The sequence below is a fragment of the Spermophilus citellus genome, assembly GCF_964194105.1.
Source record: "Spermophilus citellus genome assembly, chromosome: 1".
Taxonomy (NCBI): Eukaryota; Metazoa; Chordata; class Mammalia; order Rodentia; family Sciuridae; genus Spermophilus; species Spermophilus citellus.
Genome location: NC_138182.1, coordinates 76,104,844 through 76,131,814, shown reverse-complemented (window position 1 = coordinate 76,131,814; position 26,971 = coordinate 76,104,844). Strand labels below are relative to the sequence as shown.

The window sequence follows — 26,971 nt, the reverse complement described above, 5'->3', positions numbered from 1 at the left end:
AAAGACCCAAATACAGTAGAGCCTCCCAATCTTGGGCTTGAACCTCCATAATTGTTGACCAAAATAAACCCTCTTTATTTCATAAGTAGCCTTTGTCAGGTATTTCATTATAGCATGAAGCTAATATAATAATGATGCCATCTGGCACAAGGCTTTTATTTCTGGGGAAATTTTTGATTACTGATTCTCTCTTTATTAGTCTGTTCATATTTTGTAATTCTTTATGAGTGAGTCTTGATAGGTTATGTTTCTAGGAATTTGTCAACTTCGTTAGTAATAGTCTCATAATCCTTTTTATTTCTGTAAAATTGATAGTAAGTGCTCATTTTCTTTCTGATTTTAGTAATTTGATACTTCTCTTTTTTTAGTATAGCTAGATTTGTCACTTTTAATTTTTAGAATCATATTTTTAGTTCATTTTCTCTCTTATTTGCTCTTTTATTTTTCTCTTTCCTTTTTTTTTTTTTTTTTTTTTTTTTTTTTTTTGTGTGTGTGTGTGGGGCTAGGGATTAAAATGAGGGCTTCACACTTAAGCACTCTACCAGTTGGCTACATCTCCAGCCTTTAAAAAAAATATTTATTTTGAAACAGGACCTCACTAAGTTGTCCACACTACCCTCAAACTTGTAATCCTCCTGTGTCAGCCTCATGATTAGTTGGGATTGCAGGTGTGTTCCACCATGACTGACAGTTCTCCATTTTATCTCTGCTGTAATCTTTATTTCCCTCCTCCTACCATCTTTGAGTTTAGTTTGTCCTTTTTGTCGTTCTTTATGGAATATAAAGTTTAGATTGTGCTTTTCAAAGTTTGTTTTTTTTTTTTTTTTTGCAAGGTACTGGGAGTTGAACAGAGTGGTACTCTATCACTGAGTTACATCCCAACCCTTTTTATTTTCTTTTTGAGAATGGATCTCACTAAATTTCCAACCCTCAAATTTGTGGTTCCTCAGCCTCTTCAGTAGCTGGGATTACAGGCATGTGCCATCAGGACCAATTTGAAAGCTCTTTTTAATTTAATTTTTAATTATTTTATTTTTTGTGATTCTGGGGATTGAATCCAGGGCCATGCACATGCCAGGTAAGGCAATGTACTTTGAACTATATCCTTAGACTTTGAAAATATAATTATTTATAGCTATAAATGTCCATCTCAAAACTATGAATATTTTGTATTTTTACTTCATTTGTTTCAGCATTATTTCCTAATTTCCCTTGGAATTTCTTCTTTTACCCATTGAGGTTTAGAAGCATATTCTGTAATATTTACATATCTGTGGTGGTCTTCCTGTTTAATTGTTTCTAGTTTCATTAGTAATAATCAGAAAAGATTTTTTGTATGATTTTAATCTTTTAAGTATAGTAAGACTTGTGATATAGCCTAACAGAATCTATCTTGGAAAATGTTACATGTACACTTGAAAATGTGTTTCTCATCCAGGTGCAATGGCACATCCTTATAATCCAGCAACTCAGTAGGTTGAAGCAAGAGGAGACCAGCCTCTGCAACTTAGGCTCTGTCTCAAAATTAAAAATGAACAGGGGGCTAGGGAATATAGCTCAATTGGTAGAGTGCATGCCTCACGTACACAAGGCCCTGGGTTCAATCCCCAGCAACACAAAATAAATAAATAAATAATGAACAGGACTGGGGATGTGGCTTAGTGGTAGAGTTTGATAGGAAGGAAGGAAGGAATTTCTCCTATTGCTGGGTGAAGTGTTCTGAATATCTGTTAGGTCCAATTGGTTTACATCTTTGCTGAAATGATCTATTTCTTTACTGATTCTGTTTGGATTTTTTATGCATTATTGAAGTTCAGGTATTGAAGTCTCCATTTATTATTTTATTATTTGTCTATAATCTGCCAGTTTATGAAAATAAAAGAATAAGTGTATAATTCTGTAATCTTTCTTTATATATTTAGGGTTCTGATGTTTGGGGTGTGTATGTTTATAATTGTAATATTAAAGTATGTTTTGTCTGATGTTAGTATACATAACCCAGCTCTTTTGGTTACTCTCTGAATGAGATATCTTTTTCTGTCTTCACTTTCAACCTATGTGTGTCTTTAGATCTAAAATGAGTTTCTAGCTGTCTGGGGGAACACACCTGTAATCCCAGCAATTTGGGAGGCTGAGGCAGGAGGATTGCAAATTTGAAGGCAGCCTGGGCAGTTGTGAGACCCTGTCTAAAAAAGGACCAAGGATATGTAGCTCAGTGGTCAAGTGCCTCCAGGTTCAATCCCCAGTACCAAAAAACTAACTAGTTATTTGCAACAGTATACACTTGTGTCATGTTTTTTTTTTAAAAAAAAAAAGAGAATTTTTTAATATTTATTTTTTAGTTTTTTGGCGGACACAACATCTTTGTTTGTATATAGTGCTGAGGATCGAACCTGGGCCGCACGCATGCCAGGCGAGCACGCTACCGCTTGAGCCATATTCCCAACCCATTGTGTCATGGTTTTTACACTTAAAATCTATAACTTTTGATTGGGAAGTCATTCTAGTTACATTTAAAGTAATAGCTAATAATAATTTTTGCTGTTTTACTTGTTTTCTGATTTATAGCTTTTTTATTGTCTTTAATTTCCTCCATCACTGCCTGCCTTGTGTTTACTTGATTTTTTTTTTTTTTTGGTAGTGATGCATTTTAATTGCCTTCTCACTTCTTTTTTGTGCATATTCTGTAGATAGTTTCTTATGGTTACCCATTAGAATATATATAAATACTATTATTAACCACCTGTTTTGAGTTGATAGCTTCAGTTGCATAGAAAAATTCTGCTTTATATGTTCACTCCCTTTATTTATTCTTTTATGTTGTAAATTACGTATTTATGTATTAGGAACCTATCAACATAGTTCTGTTCACTTTTATTCTTTTTTTTCTGTTCTTCAGACAGTATTATTTTAATTGTCCTATCTTCAAGTTTGCTGATTAAATCTATATAGTGAATTTTTTTGTTCTTCAGTAATTGTACTTTTTAGAACAGAATTTTGGTTTGGATTCTTTTTATACTCTATTATCATTTTATTATTGTGTCATTTTCCTCTCTAGTTCTTTGTTTATGGTTTCCTTTAATGCTTCAAGCATATTTAAGACATTTGTTTCAGATTTGAGTCCAGTAACTGTTCTTTTTTTTTTTTTAACCTTTATTTTATTTATTTATTTATTTTTATGTGATGCTGAGGATCAAACCCAGTGCCTCACACGTGCTAGGCAAGCACTCTACCACTGAGCCCATTGTCTCCTCATCTTTACAAATAGTTTTCACCACTCTATTTTCTTCCTTTGAATGGGCCTTATTTTTATGGTTGTTCCATTGTATGTCTAGTGATGTTGTTGTTGAAATTTGGGCATTTGAAAAAATAGCTACCTCTCCCAATCTTTGCTCCCACCTAGTCCTTTTCCCCTAAGATCTAAGGCAAAACATACCAGTTCTCCAAGTAACATCAAACAGGCTAGACCTTTACAAAAAGGTCTGTTGTCCTCCCTCCAGTCGGCTTCTATATTGAGATGATGATCAAAGGAAAGTAAAAATGCCACAGAATTTCCTACCATTTTGAATGTGACTTTTTCTTAATTAGGCATTCTCTTGGTTGCTGTAGACCTTTGACTGTTTTCTAGAGTTCCTGTTAGATTATTTTAGCCAGTTTTCGTTTTGGGGGTTGTTTTTGTTGTTGTTTTATATTTGTTTTAGTTGTCAGTGGAACTTGACTTTACTTATTTATATGTGGTGCTGAGAATCAAATCCAGTGCCTCACACATGCCAGGCACAACTCCAGCCCTTTTTGTTGTTTTTATTTTCCATGTTTCCTTGGGGTAATGAGGGCTTCCTAGTATACCATTTTGCTGATGTCATTCCATGTGCATGAGTTTTTAGAAACATACTGTAATTTAGCTAAATGACCATTTTTCCTCTAAGAAAATTACTTACAAAGATTAGATATACAATTACCAAAAGGTTTTTGAAATATCTCTTTACCTTCTAAGCCCTTATTAGATAGATTCTGTTTGGTGCTGGCCAACTGTTTTGTTAGGGGCCAGATTTGATTTGGGGGAAAATAATGAGAAGTTATTTTATGTTTAATGAATGAAATGATTGATAGGTTAAGCACTACAATTTTCAATGATCTTTTTAGCCACAATAAGATAATTATACCATAAGTACAGACATGGGTTTGAGTAATGAGTTATAAGTAATGAAGAATTAACTATATAATCTTCCTGATTATTTTTGGACATTATAGTTGATTGATAACTAAATTCTACTTTGGTGATATCTGTTTTAAAGCTGTATTTTATATTCATGTAATTTGTATCTTTTGTTGGAAATTTTTAAATGTGCTGGAATATCCTTGTGAAAAGTGAGTATAGATAATCTTTGTAAGGGCCCAACAGACTACAGGATAGATTCAGTGAGGATTTCTCTTAGTGTTAGGTAGAGGGTCCTAGGGTTTCTTATACCTCTAATTCTGTGACAGATCCATTTGTGACATAATAATTATATTCTTTTAAAAACCCTCCTTTTTTCTCTACATGTCCATATTGTTCAACTAGAATACATTTCAGTTGATTTAAGTCCCTTATTTGACCATGCTATTATGTTGTTTTATCAATAAAATTACCCTTTTAGACACTGTTCAGTTATTATATGCCTCATTTAACCATGTTATTTTATTTAAATTCATCACCTAGTGAAATTACCCTTTCAAATGCTGTTCAGTCTTTATAAAATTCACTTTTAATTTTTATGAAATATTGTGAAATAACTCTGGTGTCTTAAATGAAGGAAAAAGAACTGGTGTGAAGAACTTGTAAGAAGTACAGATGATTATTTATCAAATTTAATAATGGCTAAAAGCTACATTGAAGAGAGAAAAAATGATTTGGATGCAGCTATGAAGATAGCAAAAGAGTTAAAATCAGCACCTTCTCTGAGGACATACTGTGACCTGAATCAGGTAATTTTAATAATTTAGAATCTAAATTAGTTCTGTGCAACTTACTTTACATGCTTTGAAATATGGTGTTTAAGATTTAAATTTGTTTTTCAGATTATCCTAGCCTATACAGATGCTCCTCAATTTATGATGGGATTATTTACAATGGGGTTACATCCTAATAAACTCATCCTAAATTTAAAATATCATAAGTCAAAAATGTTTTTAAATTAACCTGACTGAACAGTGCAGCTAAGCAACACAGTACACTATAGAATGTTGATTGTTTATTCTCATCACTTCGGGACTTTCTGTCACTGCCCCACGTTATGAGAGAGAATCTGATCACATATTGTTAGCCTAGGGAAAAGATCCAAATTTTAAAAATCAAACTATGGTTTTTATTGAATGTATATTGTCTTTCACACTAAAGTTGAAAATTCACAAGTCAAACTGTCCAAAGTCAAGGACCATCTATATTGTCATGGATTTAGAATTCTTAGGTATTTGAACTCTTAAGATAAACAATTAACCTTTTATTTTTTTAGCATTTTATTATTATTTTTTAATCACTTAGGAAAATAGGACAATAAGGTCTTCATAGCAAATGATCTGAGAGCAAGTTAGCATAACATTGAGAAGCAAGTCAAGGTTTGTGTTAACTTTCTGTCACTATGATAATAACTGAGTTAATCAAACTTATAAAGAAAAAAGTTGTATTTTGGCTGAGAGTTCTGAAGATTTAAGTCCATGATTGGTTGGTATCATTGCTTTGGGACCTATGGTGGCAGATCACCATGAGAACACATGGCAAATCAAAACCTTACTCATTGCCTGGCCAGGAAGGAAAAGAGAGAAAGTGGTTAAACTGTTTCCTTTGACTGCACACCCCCAATGACCTAAAATCTCCCTTTAGGTTCTCCTTTAGGTTCTCCAGTGCTACACTGGGGATCAATCCTTTATCACATGGACCTTTGGGAGGCACTTAAGGTCAAAACTATAGCGAGATTTCTAGGACACCTGAATAAAAAATAAGAATAAATAGGATAAGTAAACTAAATGAAACTCTATTTTCTTTTCATAAACATTATAGGGATGGATGTACTCTTAAATTTTTTTAGTTGTAGATGGACACAATACTTTTATTTTATTTATTTGTTTTTATGTGGTGCTGAGGATCAAACCCAGTGCCTCATGCATGTTAAGCAAGCGCTCTACCACTAAGCTACACCCCCAGCCCAGATTGTAGTCTTATCTTAAAATTTATCTTAAAATCATATTAATTTTTTTCCCTTAATTCTCCCAGAATGTGTAAGTCAGGAGACAAGTTGCACCAGCTATCTTCTGTCATCTAATCTTGTGCCTAGGGGGCAGAATTGGGCAAAAATAGAAACATCTTCTTTTAAGATATTTTGACAGAAAAAGATTCACCATATATCCTCTTTGCTGATTTCTGCATCATTCTCTAAGGGTATAGATCCTGCTCTATCAATCTTTGAGTCATCAGGTCTCATTTCCCATATATAATCAAATATTTTACTCAATTGACGTATAGAATAGAAGCCATTGGTTTACCTGCTTCCAACGTCTCTAACTTTAAAAGAAAGTTGAAGAGTTTGCCACCATCTAATTTGGCCTGGCCTTCCTCCAGCTATAATTCTGAAAACAACAATATTAATTTCCTGTGTGTTACACATGAGGCACTAGGTGGTGAAAAAAGTGATAAAATTTGGTCTTTCCTCTTAGTTTAGTTAGGAAGATGAAGGAAAGAACAGAGAGAGAATGCTTGAAAATAACAACACAAATACAAAACAAGTCTGAGCAGAAATTATATAGCTGTATCCCATTTATTAGCACCTGGTATTGTTATCTTTTAATAAATACTTTCAGAAAAATTTAAATTTCTTTAGGGTAGAAGTGAAAAACGTTTTCTTGCATTCTTTCCTTCAAGTACCCAAAATCAAGCCTTGAATACATTTAAGAAATAACTAAGTTTTCCTTCTAAAATCTTACTCTTTAAGCAGTATTTGTGACAAAAGAAAGTTCACACATGAATAACAACACTTCTTTTTTGATTGTAGATTATCCGGACTTTGAAGTTAACATCTGAGAGTGAATTGTCACAAGTTAGTTCTTTAAAACCAAGGAACCCTCCCAGGTGAATAAGTCATGGTTCAGGAGACTGTAATAAGTGTAAAAATGCATTAGAGACTGAATTTACCAAAATAGCAAGCAATTATAATTTGAAATTTTGGGTCAGAATGATTCCCAAGTTAGCAACCAAATTAAAATAATTATAACTTTAAATATTAAAACATTATTTAAATGTTATTTTTTTCCTTTTTTGTGGTACTGGGGATTGAACCCCCTGAGGTATTCTAGGTAAGCACTCTACCACTGAGCTACATCCCTAGCCCATTTATATTTTATCTTGAGATAGTGCTTCCATAAATTGCAGGCTGGCTTCAAACTTGTGATCCTCCTGCCTCAGCCTGCTGAGTAGCTGAGATTATAGGCATGTGCCACTACACTTTGGTGTTTTAGTCAGCTTTTTTGTTGCTGTGACTAAAAGATCTAACTAGAACAATTTTAAGGGGAGAAAAGTTTATTTTAGGGCTCACAATTTCTGAGGTCTCAGTCCGTAAGCATAAGCTCCATTCCTCGGGGTTTGGGGTTTGAGGTGAGGCAGGACATCATGGTGGAAGAGTATGGCAGAGGGAAAGAGCTCACATGATAATCAGAAAGCAGAGAGAGAGAGAGAGAGAGAGAGAGACTCTACTAGCCAGCTACAAAATATAGACCCTAAAAGTATGTCCCACAATGCCTACCTCCTCCAGCAACATCCTTAATCTACCCCTCAATTAATCCCATCAGGGGATTGATTCACTGATTGAGTTAAGGCTTTCCTAACCCAATCATTTCTCCTCTAAACTTTCTTACTTTGTCTCACACATGGGCTTTTGGGGAACACCTCACATCTAAACCATAACACTTGACTTGAGTGTTTTCTTTGAAATTAGTTATTTTAATGTCAGCAATGGACTTCTGTTTAGGAAACGTAATAAACTTGGAAGAGATCATTTATTTATATGCTAATGTTTTATTTTAGGTTGAATATGAATTGTAGTGAGATTATGTGCATGTTCAACAATATGGGAAAGTTTGACTTTGAGGACTCAACAAAGTAAGTATTTTTTAAGAATGGCAACATGTCATTACTGTCTAATAGTACCTGTGTTATCTAAGAGGAAAATTGATGTTTAGAGTAGTATGATTTTAAAAAGCTGCAAAATAAAGAGCTAAGATAGTTTCTACAATTAACTTATATGTATAATATTTTTTAAAAACCTAGACCTAGACCTAAAAAGGATCAGTATTCAATGATATATGTGTTTAAGTTTTATTTGTAAGATTCATTATTAATGTCAGTAAGCATTGAACATTGATTTTTGTGCTAGGTGCTAACATCCCAAATATTGAGATAAATGTTGGATAAATTATAGTGCATAAAGCAGACATGTAAAAGATCAAATGTGTGATTTCTTTGACAGTGTATGCAAAAGCTAGTGAGTTGCAAAGAAAGGGGTAACAGAGGACTTGGAGATTTTATTTTCCCTTATCTGTAGGAAAAAAATGAACAGCAAGTAGAAAGGACAAAAGGAGGTAAACATAAAAGAAGAAATACAATTTCATTCTGTATATCCCCAGATACATAGGAACTGAATTCTAAGGACTTTGTATGCTATATGATAGCATTTGAACTTTATTTTTTAGATCTCTGCATACCTAGCGTGATTGCCACTAACCATGTGAGCTACTTAAATTTAAGCATAAATTAATTAAAACTATAAACTCAGTTCCTTGGTTGTACAAGCCAGATTCTAAGTGTTTGCTGGCCACATGTACTAATGGCTACCTGTCTTCACCCATTCATGCTGAAATTACAAAATACTTGAGAGAGTAGGTAATTTATAAATAGAAATTTATTTTCTCATATTTATGGAGGCTAGGAAGTTCAAAGTCAAGGCACTGGTCGATTTAGACTCTAGTTCAGAGTCTTGGGGGGCTGGGGTTATGGCTCAGCAGTAGAGTGCTTGCCTCACATGTGTGAGGCCCTGGGATTGATCCTCAGCACCACATAAAAATAAATAAATAAATAAATAAATAAATAAAATTAAGCTATTGTGTCCAACTACAACTAAAAAAAAATAAATATTAAAAAAAAAAGAAAGAGCGTCTTGGTCTCTGCCTCCAAGATGGTACCTTGAATGTTGTGTCCTCACAAGGCAGAAAGGACAGGAGGCCAAAAAGGAACAAATGCTGTGTCTGTGCATGGCAAGAAAGGAAAAAGGGGGCAGGGCAGGAGCTAAGTTGGTTCCCTCTAGTCCTTTAATAAGGCACAATTTCATTCAAGAGGGCGGAGATTTAATGATTTAATCACTTCCCCAACCATAATGAGGATTAAGTTTCAACACAAATTTTGGAGCTGACCTTCATACCATAGCACTACCATATTAAGCACTGCAGCACATTTCCACTATTACCAAAAGTACTGTTGGAAAGTCAGCTTTAGACAGTAGAAAACCTTTAGAAGATTTTAAGCATGAAAGTAAAAATAATTAGATTATATTTGTGAAAAATAACTGTGGTAGCCATTTAGGGGATTATTTGGGAGAATATGAAGTGCAGAGAAAGATCGGTTATGCAGTTGCATCAGTAGATTCAGCAGATAATGAGGACCCACACTTAAGTAGTAGCACCGGATCAGGATTGAGAATAGATTATGAAAATGCTAAATAGAGATTATTTGTAAAACATTAATGTTTGAATGTGAGGAACAAGGGAAAAGGAAGCCTCACCAATAGTTCATAGGTTTGGCCCTGGTGACTAAATTGATTTTTTGTGATTTTATTCACCAAGATTAAGAATACAGGAACAAAAGTAAGTAGGAAGGGGATAAACAGTAGATAAATGTTGAGTTTCTATTCACCAAACTTCTAAGGAGAAAAGTTTAGAAGGCATTTGGGTACATGTGCTGAAATCTAAGAAGAGATGTTGGTTTGATTCTGGGTTTAGTAACAGTCAAACTATTAGAAACTCCCTAAACGAAAATAAATTTAATCATTTGTAGGTGGTTTGTCTTCAAGGAAGATGTTCCCCTAAAAAGCATCATAATAGCCAGGCGTGGTAGTGCACCCCTATAATCCTAGAGGCTCAGGAGGCTAAGGCAGGAGGATCACAAGTTGAAAGCCAGCTTCAGCAAGGGCGAGGTGCTAAGCAACTTGTTAGATCCTGCCTCTAAATAAAATACAAAATAGGGCTGGGGATGTGGCTCAGTGGTAGAGTGCCCCTGAGTTCAATCCCCTCACCCCGCCAAAAGAAATATTACATTCACTACTGAGGGAACATAAATATCTGGTCCACAGTCCTGGAGGCTGGGAAATCAAGCATATCTAACACTAAATCTGATGAATTTACATTAGTGAAGTTCACAAAACTGACATATAGTCAGACTGCCAGTTTGTTAACTTAATGAGCAAATGTAATTACCAATACAAACTAGAATATTTATGTTGACATTTTTTTACAACACCAAGACAGAAGTGAGAAACCAAATTATCAGAAGTTTTATTGTTTGCAATTTCCTTTGAAATAAAAGGAAAAAAAATTAATGAAGTAGTTCAACAGCATTAGGTTGAGATAGCCTACCACAGTCCTCTACATCAGAGGGTGGGTTCTCTATACCTTGCAAGAGGAACTGGAACATCAGTCCTTTGACCAATAGCATCTTCCCTCAAACAGTGCTTGGGTGACCCTGAAACAGACCCCTTTGAAATTAAAAACAACTTCCTGATAACTTTTTCTGCATCCCCTACTTCTTTCTGATGAGAACAGACATCAAGAAAGCTGAGCTGACATATTTGCTGGTTAGTTAAATCTCTCTCTCTCTGTGTGTGTGTGTGTGTGTGTGTGTGTGTGTGTGTGTATTCCTGCCTTTTGCCCCACTCTGCCTTCTCTTATAAAATATTTCCATGTCCCTGAGCCCACCAACTCTGCCCTGCAAAATGTAGAATTGAGACAGAAAGGTCTCCTTTATCTCCCTCAAGACTGGCTTTGAGCAAACGTAGCTCCTGGCCAGCCTGTCTTCCAAGATTTTAGTGGAATGAGGAGCTACAAAGCTGTTCTCTGCCCCTTATTTGCCTCTTTTTCTGCTCCCATGGATAATCATCAACTTTAACATTCAATAGTTCCTTAGATATTCACATACCTTGAATGTGGTTACTTCAAATATTTTTTTACAACTTAAAAACTAGTTGATGGGGCCGGGTTGTAGCTCAGTAATAGAGCACTTGCCTTGCACATGTGAGGTACTGGGTTCTATCCTCAGCACCACATAAAAATAAATAAAGGTATTTTTAAAAACTAGGTGATCTTGTATTGATTTTATACCACTGTAAGTTATCTCTCCTAATTATTGGTGGTAACTCAGCCATGGGTTTGCCCAGTGAGAGCAGGTATTGAAATAAGTTGGGAAATATATTAAAAATTTAAAGCAGTACAAAAAACTAAAGTGAGGTGGCATAGGCACAGGTTGAAAGAGAATAAAACAAAGTAGTGTTCTATAAGCTATAGCTAGTGTTAAAAAATCTCAATAAGGTCTGAAAAGGGGTGTTGTTTACATATAGGTGTTTCTCAAAAGGTGTACCTTTATTCATTGTATAGTAATTATACTTTTAATGTTAAATTCATGCCCTTTTTTGGAAGAGACAGATAAGTGTGTCATAGCTAAATCAGAGTGGATTTTTTGGTCCTTATGTTCTATGAAGAAGTTAGAACCATCATGGATTAATTAAATACAAGTTTTATGAGACTCAGTCTCATCTCATTTTAAAATTTTTATAGTAATAGATTTGATAGCCTTAAATCATCTGAATATGTGGAGAATATAGAAAAATACTGAATAGTATGGATAATCAGCTGTGGGTTAGTGGCTAGAAATAATCATACCCATAGGACTCGGATTAATAGTAATTATTAGCCTTGGAGGAAGTTTCTGGTAATTTGCTCAGGTTTGTATCCTGCATGCTTTCTTACACTTTGTTTTTAAGCCAGTTAATGAAAAAGAAGAAATCATCTTAACATAATTTATATCAAACATTTGAGCTAAATCAAAACTTTTTTTAAAAATGTGTAAAAAAACACTGTTCTTGAGGAATCAGATTATTATGACATAACTATATGAAGTTTTTTTCAGCTTCTCAATAATTATATATATATCTCTTCTTGACCTTTTAAAACTCTGGAGCTTGGTTGAGGCTTGGAACAGGCAAAGGTTTCTTTTTGGGTGATGAAGTGTTCTAACATTAGTTTGAGGCAGTGGTTGTGTAACTCAATAAATTTACTAAAAATCACTAAATTTTTTTGTGTCTCAGAATCAGTTGTCATGTGGAAAGGAAATGGCTTGAAGGTGAATATTAAAGTAGCCGTCCTCTGTATTTTTGTACAGATATTATCCCCAAGAAAATGAAGTTGGACAGAGTGTTCAAAAGAAATATAATAGTAAAAAGGAACTTTCTTATGTTACATACTCATCACTAGAAAACAAAAAGATTGATGTGTCTGTCCTAACCAGTGAAGCGCCAGCACCTCCTTTACAACTGGAGACCAGTGGTGTCCATTCAGAAGAGATTATCCAGCCACAGAAAGAGGTCATTGCAGTCACATCCTCTAAAACCATTGCTGTGCTCCCTCAAATGGGCCCTAGTCCTGATGTGATAATTGAAGAAATTATTGAAGAAAACCCAGAACGTGAGTTGAGAATATAACAAACCTCGGGGGGGGGGAGGGGGGCGGGGGAAGGGATCTTTTCTCTAAAATTAGAAACAATTGAATATACTTAGCAGGAAAGGTATTTGTGTATATGGGGGTGGGGGGTAACTGGGGAATGGACCCAGTGCTTTTGCACATGCCCGGCAAGTGCTCTACCATTGAGTTACACCTCCAGCCCTTTTTGTTTGATTTTGAGATGGGTTTTGGTAAGTTGCCCAGGATATCCTCAAACTTGTGAACCTCTTGCCTAAGCTTCTTCTGTAGCTAGATTGCAGGTGCATGCCACTACGCCCGGCCACCATAATCTTTTTCCTCATATGCTCATTATGAGTTAAACCTATTGATTCCACATTTTCCAAAGTTAGGGTAATTTTTATTTTTAATAAAATAATATAGCTAATCTCTGGGATGCAAATTTAATATTTGATCAGGTTAGGATATTTGACCTTTTCAGTGTTCCACATATAAACTTTATATGAATGATACAAATATAAATGAATAAGAGGGGTAAATTGGGGGCATAGTTTCATTACTTTGTCCTTGAATTAAGATCAGCTCCTCTCAAATCTTGGAATCTAATCTGTTTAGGATGAGCTATGATGAGTGTCATGCCATCTATTTTATATTTTATTCTATTATTTATTTATTAATTTATGCTAGGGATCAAACCCAGGGCCTCTCAAATGCTAGGCAACCAGCCACCCTACTACTGAGCTAGATACGCAGCTTATGTCAACTATTTTATAACTTAAATCTATCACAATTGTTTGATTAGATTTCAGTGTTGGTATTCGCCCATGCCTCATATGTGTGAGGCGCTGGGTTTGATCCTCAGAACCACATGTAAGAAAATAAATAAATAAATAGTGTCCATATACAACTAAAAAAAAAAAAATTTTTTTTTTAAACCTCAATAGTACGGCCTGGGGTTGTGGCTCAGGGGTGGAGCACTTGCCTGGCATGTGTGAGGCCCTGGGTTCAATCCTCAGTACCACATAAATATAAAATAAAGGTATTATGTCCACCTACAACTAGGAAAAAATAAATATCAAAAAAAGTGCACACATTCTTCTTTCTGCTGTATTATTATCACTGAATTATCAGTGAATTCTAAAAGCGTATCATGGTTTTATTTACTTATACAAGGGATTCAAGTATTTAGCCAATTTAATTACAGCTTTTTAAACACTAGCAGGTCACTGTTAACAAAATTAGTACAATTGTCTTTACCTATTTTGATAAAGCTTGCTTTACAGATGATCTTACGGAGACTCCTAGATATCCCAAAAAACCTCTTCAGAAAGAGTCAACTGTTTCTTTTGGATCAAAAACAGGTATTGTAACAAGTCTGAGCTTAATGGAGTAGTTTGCTCTATGTGTGGTAACTCTTATTTTACAGCTGTCACCCCAGTTATACATATATATTTATCTCTTTTATCCTATCCTTAATATATGTATTGTTCTTGGTAAGCTATGTTACAAAGTTAAAATTTATATATTTTTTAATTTCTGTTATATATATGCTTCAAGTTAAGCATAAAAGTTTAGGAATTACTTAACATAAATTATTTAGGTAAGTTAGCCAAGGATTAAAATGTAGTTACCTCTCTTCAATTCCATGCCTTCTAGTCTGTTTTAAAAAATCATACATTAATTCATTCCAAAAAAATAATCCTTATAAATAAAACTATTTTTGTGACACTTTGCCATACCCTATTCCTATTTTATTCAGTTCCTCTCTTCCTTTCTGTCGTTTTTTAATGCATACAAAAGTAGTACACACAAGACATAGCATACTATACATACTGTTTTGGGTATTGCTCCCTTAACATTACACTTTAGAGATTTTTTTCTTGCTTTTCTTCTCTTTTTTCCAATACTGGTGAGTGAACCCAAGGCCTTAACACATGCTAGACAAATTTTTTATTACTGAGAAATATCTCCATCCTTTTTTATTTTGAGACAGAGTCTTGCTAAATTGCCTAGGCTGGCTTCTAACTTTCAATCCTCCTCCCTTATACTCTTCCAAATAGCTGGGATTATAGGCTTGTGCAACCACACCCAGCTCCTTCAGAGATCTTTTTGTATCAGTAGAAACACTTGATTTAATTGCTTCTATTTATAGAAAAATGTGTTCAGTGTCATTACCTTTATCTGTTTAACCTTTACCAAAGCTCTCCTATAGTTCCCTAAATGCTGCTCAGTACTTTGACCAGACATTATTACATCTCTCTCTAACCTATTTCATATGATTTAGGATTCAGGGTGCTGTGAGCTATATTGGTGTTTTAGGTATGGTATGGATTGATCTGGCTTTTGTAGGCTAACCTAGTAATCTAATCATTATTAATAAGGTTCTAAGTTTCAGATAGGTTCATAAATAAACTATGAAGTTTTATAATAAAGTGAATTTACAGAACAGGCTATGATTTTAGAATCAGCCTACCATATGAACTATGATTTCACTTAAAGCACATATTTTGCAAGTTGAATAAAGTATTTGCAGTTCAGGTTGCTAAAGAATTCATTGTTGAAAGTGATCCATTTGTTCTGTGAGGCATTTTGGATTTAGACTCTCTAATGGGGCCCAAGTATTCTAGATTTTCAGTGCTTGTAAACACATCGTCCTTTAGCGGACATGGCAGTTGTTCACATTTTATGAATTCTCTTCCAGCTTCATGTTTTAATAATGTTTTTTAAATATTGATTTGTATTCAGGTTGTCCAGAGCTAGTTTTTGTAAGCCATGTAATACATCCTTGCCACTTCTATATTCGAAAATATTCACAAATAAAAGATGCAACAGTATTGGAGAAGAAGTTGAATCAAATTTGCAATAAGAATTTACATCTTGATCCTTCAGACATTTTGGAGCTAGGTAATCAAATATCACTATAAGTTAAAATATTAAGTTTATGTAAATATTGTCATATTTGCTCAACCCACACCTACCTGCTATAAAAGATTTGAGCTTCAAGTTAAGCATAAAAGTTTGGGAATTACTTAACATAAATTATTTAGGTAAGTTAGCCAAAGATTTAAATTGGATGTTGGCACATTTGTAGAGTAAAATATATATAAAACCTCTTTTGTGTAATTGAATGAATTGCTTTTTAATTTACAAGACCCACAACAGGTTATGTAGGTTGCCCTTTTAGTTTAAGTTGATTCTTTGTTGTTTTAGTTCCTTGCTTTGTATGCATGCATGTTGGAGTTAACATTGAACACTTCAGTAGGATTCAAGAGGCCTGTGTGGCATCCGTTCCTAGGGCCCTTCAGAGGGTAATTAGTAAACACAGTTTATTTAATTCTAAGCATAGTTGAATTTGCCATGCTTTAGGCTTCCCTTATAAGTATTTTCCTAGTAACATTGATGATTGAATTTGTTTATTATACTCTTCTGATTTCTTTGATATATTACTGGACCATTTTTTTCAATGCCTATAGGTGACCAATATCAAAAAAAAAGTATTATCTGTGTAGCCTTATAATGGTTCTTTTAAATGATCACTAGTTCTCAGCTTGTTTCTATACCTTTTCAGAATATCAGAAATATAGTATCATCATATACTTCTCTGACAAAAATGAATACTTTTAAAACTTAAAAATCCCTTCATTTTTGGTATCTAAGAGAAAGGAAATATAGTATTAAGCTTAGCTTTCATAATTATATATAGTTCTCTAAAATTTCATACATGTCCAAAAGAATGCAGTTTAGATTCAAAAAATATTCTAAGAAAACCAAAACCTTCATCTTTAAGGTATTAATGATAATTATTTGCAAAATATATATAGTTGACTTGAGTCTTTGTTTATGCTTGGAGAAATTAGTGAAAAGGAAATAAATGTGGTGGGGCTTTAGCAAGTAAGAATATCTTTTGGTCTACATGTGAACCTTATGATGAAGAATAGCAAACATTTTCTTGACATTTTATCTGTTGCAAAAATAGTTTCATAAAATATATTTTCATATCATTAAACAGGGATGAGAGGTGGGAGGGAAAGGGAGTGAGAAGGGAAATCTCATGGAAATGGAAGGTGATCCTCAGGGTTTTACAAAATTACATATAAGAGGAAATGAGGGGTAAGAGAAGAATAATACAAGTGGAAGAAATGATTTACAGTAGAGGGGGTAGAGAGAGAAAAGGGGAGGGGAGGGGTAATAGTAGAGAATAGGATAGACAGCAGAATACATCAGACACTAGAATGGCAATATGTAAATCAATGGAAGTGTAACTGATGTGATACAGCAATCTGTATACGGGGTAAAAATGGGAATTCATAACCCACTTGAATCAAACTGTGAAATATGATATATTAAGAACTATGTAATGTTTTGAACGACCAACAATAAAAATAAATATATATATATATATATATATATATATATATATTCAAACTAAAAGGATATTGATTGCATAGTATAAAATATATTTTCAAACTAAAAGAATATTGATTGCATCAAAATAAGAGAAGGATCACTGACAATCTGAAGGCCAAACAAATGATTTAGGAAAACTTAAATAAAATTACATGGATACCCCAATGTGCCTTTCAGCCATCTTGTTTTTATAACATATGTAGAGAGGAATACAGCATTCTTCTGTATATAATGAATGACCAAGGCTTATCAATTTGTAGCTTAGTTGTTAAGAGACTGGGATTCAGGACTACCAAGTTTCTGTTTGCTACCTTGTATAAATAACCAAGTGGTTGCTATGTTTGGTTAGCAACCACTCTGCCTCTGGATAGGTAGAAAAGGGGGCAGTTCCTTTCCTGTCTATCATAAATGATGATGACCAATACCCATAAGATGAAAGACAGATTAGCTGGGCATGGTGATACATGCCTGTAATTCCAGCAACTTGGGAGGCTGAGGCTGAAGGGTAGTTTGGGCAACTTCTGAGACCTTTTCTTAAAATGTAAAGGACTAACTCAGTGGTAGTGCACCCTGGGTTTAATTCCCAATACCTCAAAAAACAAAAGAACCAAAGACAGGTTTACTAGAGAAAAGCATAACAAATTTATTAATATGCATATGTACAAGGTAGCTGTGCAAAACATGAAGCTCAATGAAAGGACCAAATGAGGAACAGTTGCAACAAAGGATGTTTTATTATGCAGAGTCTCCCAGTTAATCTTTGGGACCTGTCCTCCAAACAATAATGAAAAGCCTGGCTGGGCAAGGTGATGACTTAATCTCCTCTCTTTTCTGATGATTAATCTTTCCTGATTATCTGATAAGATTACAAAGAGAAATTTTCTCAAATCAGATAAGGGAATTTTAGAGAGAGAGAGAGTCCCTTCCAGCACTTGAGGGAAAAATAAGGGACAGTTAGAGACCTTGATTTATTTTTATTTTTATTTTTTAGGTATTATGAATTTTTAGGTATTAGGGGTGCCTTACCACTGAGCTACATCCCCAGCCTTCGGAGTGGCTGGGATTATATTGGTGCACCACTGCATCTGCCTAAGACACCTTGATTCTGTTTCTTAGCTCAGCTTGTCCAAGTTGAAGATATTTTTGAGCCCCCAAACCACACTGTGGTGGAAGTACTGCCTTCAGAGGGTTATTGTGGGGAATGAGTGGATTCAAACATAAAAGAATGAGAACATTGTCGACCCATACTAAGCATTCATATTCAGGCCTTTTTCCTTCTCCATCTTCTGTTTTTTCAGATTATTAATTTGTGACCCATCCTTAGTTCATCCTCTCCTTCTCTAAATGACATTGGGTATTAATTAATTTGGGCATTTTATATGTTGCCTTTTCATTGTTTCCTTTCACTATCCTATACTAAGAAAAGGTAATTGTTTTTTCCTTATTACAAACCTTACTATGTATATATCTATAGGTGCACATATGTGTACGTGCAAGACAGTTTCATTTATTTATATTAATGTAGTTCATGAAACAGTTCCTCATCTGTTGACTACTGACTTGGTATTCTGCTCATTTAGCTTGTAAGTTACATAATAAACTATTTTATATTCTTCTCATAGCATTTGACACAATACTGTACCATCAGTAAATAAATGAGTTAAGACTTCTTAGTTGTAGAACTAAGCTATATTTCTAAATTAGAGCTCTTTGAGATATCTGTCTTAACACTGGTAATAATTTGTCTCCCACATTACTTAGGTGCAAGAATATTTGTCAACAGTATTGAAAATGGAATGTGGTGTCGAGGAACTATCACTGAATTAATTCCGATAGAAAGTAAAAATATTAGAAAACCCTGTAGTCCAACCAAATTCTCAGTTCGTGAAGTTGCATTAATACAAATATTCATGGTAGATTTTGGAAATTCTGAAGTCCTAATCGTCACAGGGTAAGATATTTTGTGATTATTATGTGTTTCTTGCCTGTTTAGGCATATTTGTTGGGTGCAGATTAAAGAATGAAGGAGATTAGAAAAGGGTAAAGAGAAGTAACTTATCATTCTTCTCTTCCAAATCATATTCTTAATATTTTGCTTATTAAATTTGTTACTAAATGAATAAAATTGTATTGTTTTATCAACATTACTAGATGAGGAGCTTGGGAAAAGAACTTTCTGATGTACTCCCAAGTTTGTGTGTTACAATTTTTAAATGCTTTTATTATTGCATTACAGTTGTAATAGTGGGGTTCATTTTGACATAATCATACATGTATAGAATTTAATTTGTTCCATTTCAGTCCTCAGTGCTTCCTCTTCCCTTCCCTCCTCCTATCCTGATTCCCCTTCCTGACTCTACTGGTCTTCCTTCTATTTATTTATTTTTTAAATATTTTTTTTAGTTGTAGATGGACACAGTAACTTTATTTACTTATTTTTATGTGGTGCTGAGGGTCGAACCCAGTGCCTCATGCATTTGAGACAAGTGGCTCTACCACTGAGCTACAACCCCAGTGCTTTATTTATTTTTTAAGTGGTGCTTTATAATATACATAAAAGTGGAATTCACTATGATATATTTATTTACTCATGTGATGTACTCCAAATTTAAGTACTTTTCTAACGTTACTTCACAGCAGAAAATAATGCTCAGAGCTTATCCTTTAAAGTGTTATGGTTTGCCACAGGATGGTCGAGTAAAATTTTAATCATATTTCTGTAATCTGATTAAATGATGTTAAAAAACCATACTGTCTAATGTACTCACATTAGATGTTCAAAAATGTTTTCTAGATCTTCTAGGAAAAGAAAATGAAATGGTTCTGTGTTAAGGACCAGCATGAACTATAATTTTTTTTACTTTTTTAAATGGTCATAGCTTTAAAAATGAATAGATCTATATGTGGGAATACAGGGTCATTTTCCTTTTTAAACTGAATGAGTATCTGAAAGTTCAAATAAAAGTAACTGGGATTTAATTCTGTAGATAAAAATAGTCTCTGTGCTTATAGAAGCTAAATTAATTCTGTATAGTAAGAAAGCACAAATTTGGAATATAACTTTCTATGAGATTTACCTGAAGGAAATTATTCTTAGAAATGCATACCTTAAAAAGGGAGAAAGCAAGTTCAAGATTAAAGCATACTTTCAGTGAATATTACTTGAATTCCTTCTAGAGTTGGTGATACCCACATAAGACCAGAACACATTGCTGAGCAGCATGTTGTACTAAATGATTTATGTCCGGTTCTGAGGAAGTCTGAACCATATATTGAAGGGCTGGTGAAAGATATCCCACCATTAGCATACCCATGCTCCTTAAAAGACATTGTTCCACATAATTCAGTAAGTGAGACTTAAATTATTTCTTCTTCAGAGGCTAAATGATTGTTTTAGTTATGTATTACCAGTGATATTGCTGAGGATGGGCTTAAGGAATCGGTTATCTTGATATTATTTTGCATAATAAGCTATAGTGCAGTGCCAATAAAACAGAAAATGAACTTCAGCTTTCATAATTGGAAGTGTTCTTGGGTGAGGATGTAGCTCAGTGGTAGAACGCTTGTGTAGCATGCTCTAGGCACACACGCATACACGCACACATACATACACACATATTTATCCACACATGTATATATATTTTTGTACTAGGAATTGAACCCAGGGGTATTTATCTGCTGAGCCACATCCTCAGCCCTTTAAATTTTTTTGCAGTTGTAGATGGACAGCATACTTTTCTTTTCTTTCTTTCTTTTTTCTTTTTTTTTTTTTTTTTTTTTTTTTGGTACTGGGGATTAAACTCAGTGGCTGTCAACCACTTAGCTACATCCCCAGCCCTATTTTGTATTTTATTTAGAGACAAGGTCTCACTGAATTGCTCAGTGCCTTGCCATTGCTGAGGCTGGCTTTGAACTCTCCATTCTCCTGTTTCAACCTCAAGAGCTGCTGGGATTACAGGCATGTGCCACCATCCCCGGCAGTATGTCTTCATTTTATTTATTTTTACTTTTATGTGGTGCTAAGGATCAAACCCTATACCTCATGTGTGCTAGGCAAGTGTTCTGCTACTGAGCTACAGTCCCAGCCCCCTTTTTATTGTTTATTTTGAGACAGGGTCTTGCTAAATTGATTAAGGCCTCACTAAATTGCTGAGATGGGCTTCAAATTTGTAATCTTCGTGCTTCAGCCTGCTGAGCTACTGGGATTTCAGGTGTATATCACCATGGCTGGCAAATAATATTCTTAATGAGAATTTAATTGAATAATTGTATATGAGTGAATAAGTGATAGATCCAAGTACCACTATATTTTGGAGTCAATTATACAGAGATAAATATGTTTAAAATATAGTATGGTGTGTATTTTTATACATTATTTCCTATTTCCACAGCACTTTGTTCATTACTTGCAGCTCATATTGTATTCTGCTTTGAATTACTTATGAATATCTGTTCCCCTAGAAAGATTGAAAACTCCTAGGAGACTGGAATTGTGTTTAACCATATATGTTGAGCAGTTCTATGCTGTAAGGTCTGTGAAAGCAAGAGTCTGTGTCTTTGCTCATTATTATGTTTTCAACACTTAGCAGATCTGCCACAGAGTAGACCTTCAACAAATATTTAAAATAATAAATAAATGAATAAAAAAAGGAAACACAGAAATATTAGCATTGGTGGTTTCCTCAAGATAATGACATTATTAATTTTCTTTTATGCCTTTTACATTTCCTGGGTTTTGTTTTTAAGAAATTTTTGGTTTTGATCCTTGGAAATTTATATTAGGTATGGATAATCAAATGTTTAATATCAACTTAAAACTTTTTTAGAATGGGTGAATATTTCCCTTATCATTTAAATAGCATATACCTCATATGTTGCTGATAATAGAAGCTAAATTAAACTGATAATGATTGTAAATATTTTATCACAATCTTATACATTCAAAATTATACATTATATATCAAAATTATTTTTGAAATTTTCATCACTTTAGTAGAAAATTCACAAGCAGTATTTATTTTATTTTAAAATCATTATAATAATTTTCATATTAATATCCAAAAGCTAAACATATTCTCCAGTGAAACTGCTTATAAACACCATAAGAATACATTAGTAAAATCACAATGCACACATTTTACATACCTCAGCTGTTTTTTCATGTGTATGGTTGGTTCATTGCTTTTCCTCAGAGTTGCAGACTCTGATTGGTACAAAGTTAATCCAGACATAACATTAGAGCTAATTATATTTGGAATTTTACTTTTTTTTTCATAGAGTGAAGGCTGGGAAGAGGAAGCTAAACTGGAATTTTTGAAAATGGTGAATAACAAGGCTGTTTTAATGAAAGTTTTTAGAGAAGAAAATGGTGTGCTTATTGTAGATCTGCAGAAACCACCAACAAATAAAATAAGCAGTGATATGCCTGTGTCTCTCAGAGATGCATTAGTTTTTATGGAACTAGCACGGTAAGTAGATTGTTAAAACTTAAATATTTTTCATGATTATAGCTGTATATAGAAATAGCAGTTTTACCTTTAAAAACATGGGCTCTAATGTGAACCTTAACATACTCTTAGAGGTTAAAAATATTGCTAAAAGCATTTTTTTTAAGTATAGTGGTTGTCTGAAAACTGCATTTAATTAATTTGGTTTGAAGAAAAAAGAAAATTAAGGTAGCTCAAAATTGAAAAATATGTATATACCAACGTTTTTTTAAAAAAACTCTTGATAACTTCGCAAGCAGGCATTCAAGTATTTCAAGAATTATTGTTTTAACTTTTCCTAACTTAAATTTTCTGGCTTTTGGAATGAGTTCATGATCACTAATCCTGATTTAATTTCTGAATCTAGATTAGATACTTAATTTTCCTTTATCTCTGATGAGCAAAGAGTAAGATGATTTAATAACCATAGAGATAGTAAATATTCTGACTTTCTGTGTTGGGTGATTAAATGACTTCTAGAAATGACCCAAGTGGATTCCATTCTAGAAAAACCAAAGTAAAGGGCTGAGATTGTCAAGGACCACAGAGACCCCTTAGCTGGCCTCACTAAGCACTTCCACAGACCACAGCTATCAAAGCAATTGTAGAAACAGCATTAAATGTGACTACAGCATACTATCCCAGCTCTGAAATGTCTGACCTGAATTTGAAGGTTAAACCTCTAAGTTCTTATTTAACTTTGTTCAGTAATTGGAGACAATATCAAGAATTATAATATAAGTCAGAATGAAAATGGAATACTTTGGGTAAATAAATTGCTATATGTAGAAGCCCTTTTTTTCAGATCAGGTCATTGAGGAAAAAAGAGATTATAAGAAAATGCTTCTTTATGTTTTTAATTAGGTTTAGGTCACAATCACCAAGAAGTCACACTGAAGAAAATATGGCTTTACGCTATCATCCACCTATTTTGCCTAAAGAAATGACAGATGTTTCAGTTATGGTTTGTCATATAAATAGTCCTGCTGATTTCTACCTTCAGTTGGTAAGTAAATAATGTATGAGTTTTCTTAAAAAATAAGTAGAAATATGTAACAGGAATGAGTGTCCATGTGCAGTATAAATATTAGAGCAAACAAACCATTGTCCATAGTAAATTGAAAGAACTCTTAATCCTGTGAGTTAGTGGAAGATGGAGGGAAAAGACAATGAATCAAACCTAATATGTAAGTATTTCTTGTTTCCTTCTGAAATCTGGAGACTAAGAAAGCACATAAAGCTAGCAGATCATTAAAATGATAAACCTTCTAACCATATGCATCTGAAAATTATTACTAGGTAATTTTCTGATTTAAACATCAACATAGATTAAACACCAAAATAGGATTAAGTTCTGGATATGTGACTAATATATTTGTTTGGATAGCTACAGTATTAGGTCATCCTTATTTACCTCTCAGTGCTTTATAAGAATTAACTCATGTTAAGGACCTTAAGAGTTTTATGGAAATTAACTCACTCACTGATTATCACAAAAATTCCATGAGAAAGATGCTACCGTCCCCATTTGGATTACCTGAGGTTACATATCTGTGAAAGAATAGAGCCAGGATTAAACCTAGCTATGTAGCCTCAGAATCTATCATCTCCAGTACTGCACCACACTTTCTGGCTTCCTGGATGATTTGTGAAAGCTGTTTATCTGAACTAAGTTAAGATATGCATTTTTTCCCTTTCTTTCCCTTCTTTCCCCTTCCCTTCCTTTCATTTTTAAATGCCTTTTAAAAAATTATGGTAAAGTCTACTTAACATAAATTTACAATTTTAACCATTTTAAATATTCAGTGCAGTGCCACTAAGTACTTAATTTTATTCAGCCATCACCACCATCCATTTCCAGAAAACTTTCATTATCCCAAACAGAAACTCCATACCCATGAAACACTGCCATCCCTTTTTCTCACTTACAGCCCCTGATAACTTCTTTTCTACTTTCTGTCTCTAAGAATAAGGTATTGTCTATTCTAGGTAAATGGAGTTGTATAATATTTTTCTTTTTGTGTCTGGCATACTTAAGCATGTTTTCAGTGTTCATCTATCAGAATTTACATTAGAATTGGGTTGTAGGAGTGCTTTATATATTCTAGATATTAAATCCTTATCAGATTTTTATACTTAAAATATTTTCTCCCATCTTGTGGGTTGTCTTTTCACTCTTGATATTGTCCTTTGAGCCACAAAAAGGTTTTTTTTTTAATTTAAGACCTTTATTAATAGGTGCTTGCAGTTTGTTGACTTTTTTTTTGAAAAAATCAAGTTGTAAACTTTTATTACAAATTAAAAATGAAGTTCTTAAAAATCTCAACTTGACCAGATATGAAACAATTTTAAAACCTTTAAAGGTGTATTGAGAAAAACCAGGCATTTTTAAAAAACACATTACCAAAAAGAGACTTCTTTAGGTAAAAATAATAAAAACCCCATGCTGCATAGATAATGCAGATAGTTCTAGTTATCTGGTCAACGGGCAAAAAGCAAGCACTTAAGGTCTTCAGCTCCAATCTTTTGTTCATTTCTTATTGCTGGAATTTCATATTCATTTCTTCTTGTTGGATGTCTAAGCCGGATGATGGTAGAGATGGGAAGCCGGCATTTACTCAGCCCGCCCCCCCCCCCCCCCCAGGAGCGGACGAATTCTCAGCTGGTGTATCGGCTGCTTTTGTCTCTTTGCCATCTTGTGGTTTAGGGTTTTCTGGGCGTCTGAGTCGGTGATTGAAGTTGCGGAGGTATAGACGTTGAGGTGGCTGCTGATCTTGGGTCTCATCTCCTTGATTTTCCTTATCCTCTTTATTGCCGTCCTCTCTAGGCTGTCTTTGGCTAGGAGGGCCCCTGCGGAATCGTGGTCTATAACCCCGATACATATTCTGTCTCACTGGTCTACCTTGTTCTCCTGCACCCTGGTTGTCAGCACCCTCCATCACTTCTCCCTGCACAGGAGGGTTGGAATACTGTGGTGGATGCCCATAGGATCTCCGCATGTAGTAAGGTGGGAACCTTCGCCTGCGGTAGGGCCGGTGTTGTTGGGCCTGGCCTTCCGTAGCACTCTCCGATCCCTCATTCTTTTCCCCACTCTCACTGTTCTGATAATTCTGCTGGTAATTGCGTGGAGGACCCCTACAACGTGGATAGTGTCTATAATGGTTACCGTCTGCTGCATATTTACTGCTTTGAACTGGAACTCCACCAGGGCCTGTAACATTTGCTGCCTCCGCACCCTTTCTCCTTCAACAACATAAACTCCACAGTCTCTCCATCTCCTACACTGCGAAGGTACTTCCTGGGGTTATTCTTCTTGATGGCAGTCTGGTGTACAAATACATCTTCCTTGGTGTCATTCCTGTTGATGAAACCATATCCGTTTCTAACATTGAACCATTTTACTGTTCCCAAAACCTTCGTTGCGATGACCTGTCCCCGCCGGCTGGCGCCGCCGATGTAAGGCCGCCTGGGCCGCCGCTCCCGGTGCCGCTGCCCGTGGTGCCGGGCTGGGTGTCGGCAGCACTGAGGGCGGGGCGGCTGCTGGGTCTCGGCCTCGCTGCTCATGGTTGCGGTGATGGTGACTGGGGCTGGCTGCGGTAGCTGCGGCTCCTCTCGGGGTGTGATGGTGACTATGCCGGTGGCTGCGGTGGGCTGCTCAGGGCTCTCTGGGGTCCACTCTCCGCTCCCCCTACCGATCGGACTCCACAAAAAGGTTTTAATTTTATAATGTTCAGTTTATTATTTCTTTCATTGCTTGTGCTTTTGGTGTCCTATCCAAGAAGTCATTGCATCTAATTATCATGCCTTTTCCCTGTTTTCTTGTGAAGGTTTTGTAGTCACAGTTTTGGGTTTTTGTTAGCATTCCTGGGGGTTGAACCTAGGCCCTCATCATGCACTCTAGGCAAGCACTGTACCACTGAACCATAGTTGCCTATAGTTGTAGTTCTTACTCTCATCCAAAATAAAACGTTTATTTCTGGGATATTCCATTGATCTGTGTGTCTGTCTTTGATTAGTGCATCTTTGTACTAAGTTTTATCTACCACGCGGCCTGCGCAGTGGTTTCATTAATGAGGTTCTAGGCATAAAGTTAGTTAGAAGAGATCGAAATAAAACACACAAACCAGTTACCTTATTTATATTGCTAGGTCTGAGACGGCTCACCTCTCTGGTTCCCACCTCTAGCCGCCCAGCAGGGCAGCGAGGATTACTCTGGGCTAGCAGGAGAGAGAGAGTGTGAACACGCCTGGGAGTAGCCTTTTATTTGGGGAACAAGAGATTCAGGGGAGAATTCCATCCAATGAAGGTTGAGGGGGGCTGCACTCCAAGGT

General features: G+C 34.9%; 1 protein-coding gene and 1 pseudogene across 3 annotated transcripts in view; one reads left to right on the top strand and one right to left on the bottom strand.

The window, feature by feature from the left end:
* RNF17 (ring finger protein 17) overlaps positions 1 to 26,971 on the top strand; it is a gene marked incomplete at its 5' end in the record, with an annotated part of 109,804 nt that overhangs the window by 28,756 nt on the left and 54,077 nt on the right. For both annotated transcript variants that reach the window (XM_081292129.1, XM_081292128.1), the window contains 9 exons: positions 4,794 to 4,965; positions 7,026 to 7,102; positions 8,054 to 8,128; positions 12,452 to 12,753; positions 15,493 to 15,651; positions 18,916 to 19,105; positions 20,332 to 20,500; positions 22,432 to 22,622; positions 23,505 to 23,646. In XM_081292129.1, coding sequence (XP_081148255.1) covers positions 4,794 to 4,965; positions 7,026 to 7,102; positions 8,054 to 8,128; positions 12,452 to 12,753; positions 15,493 to 15,651; positions 18,916 to 19,105; positions 20,332 to 20,500; positions 22,432 to 22,622; positions 23,505 to 23,646 — 1,477 coding nt within the window. The remainder of the gene's footprint in view (positions 1 to 4,793; positions 4,966 to 7,025; positions 7,103 to 8,053; positions 8,129 to 12,451; positions 12,754 to 15,492; positions 15,652 to 18,915; positions 19,106 to 20,331; positions 20,501 to 22,431; positions 22,623 to 23,504; positions 23,647 to 26,971) is intronic.
* On the bottom strand, positions 24,847 to 26,315 carry LOC308647777 (Y-box-binding protein 1-like; annotated as a pseudogene). The gene has a single exon. The product of its transcript is annotated as a Y-box-binding protein 1-like (transcript).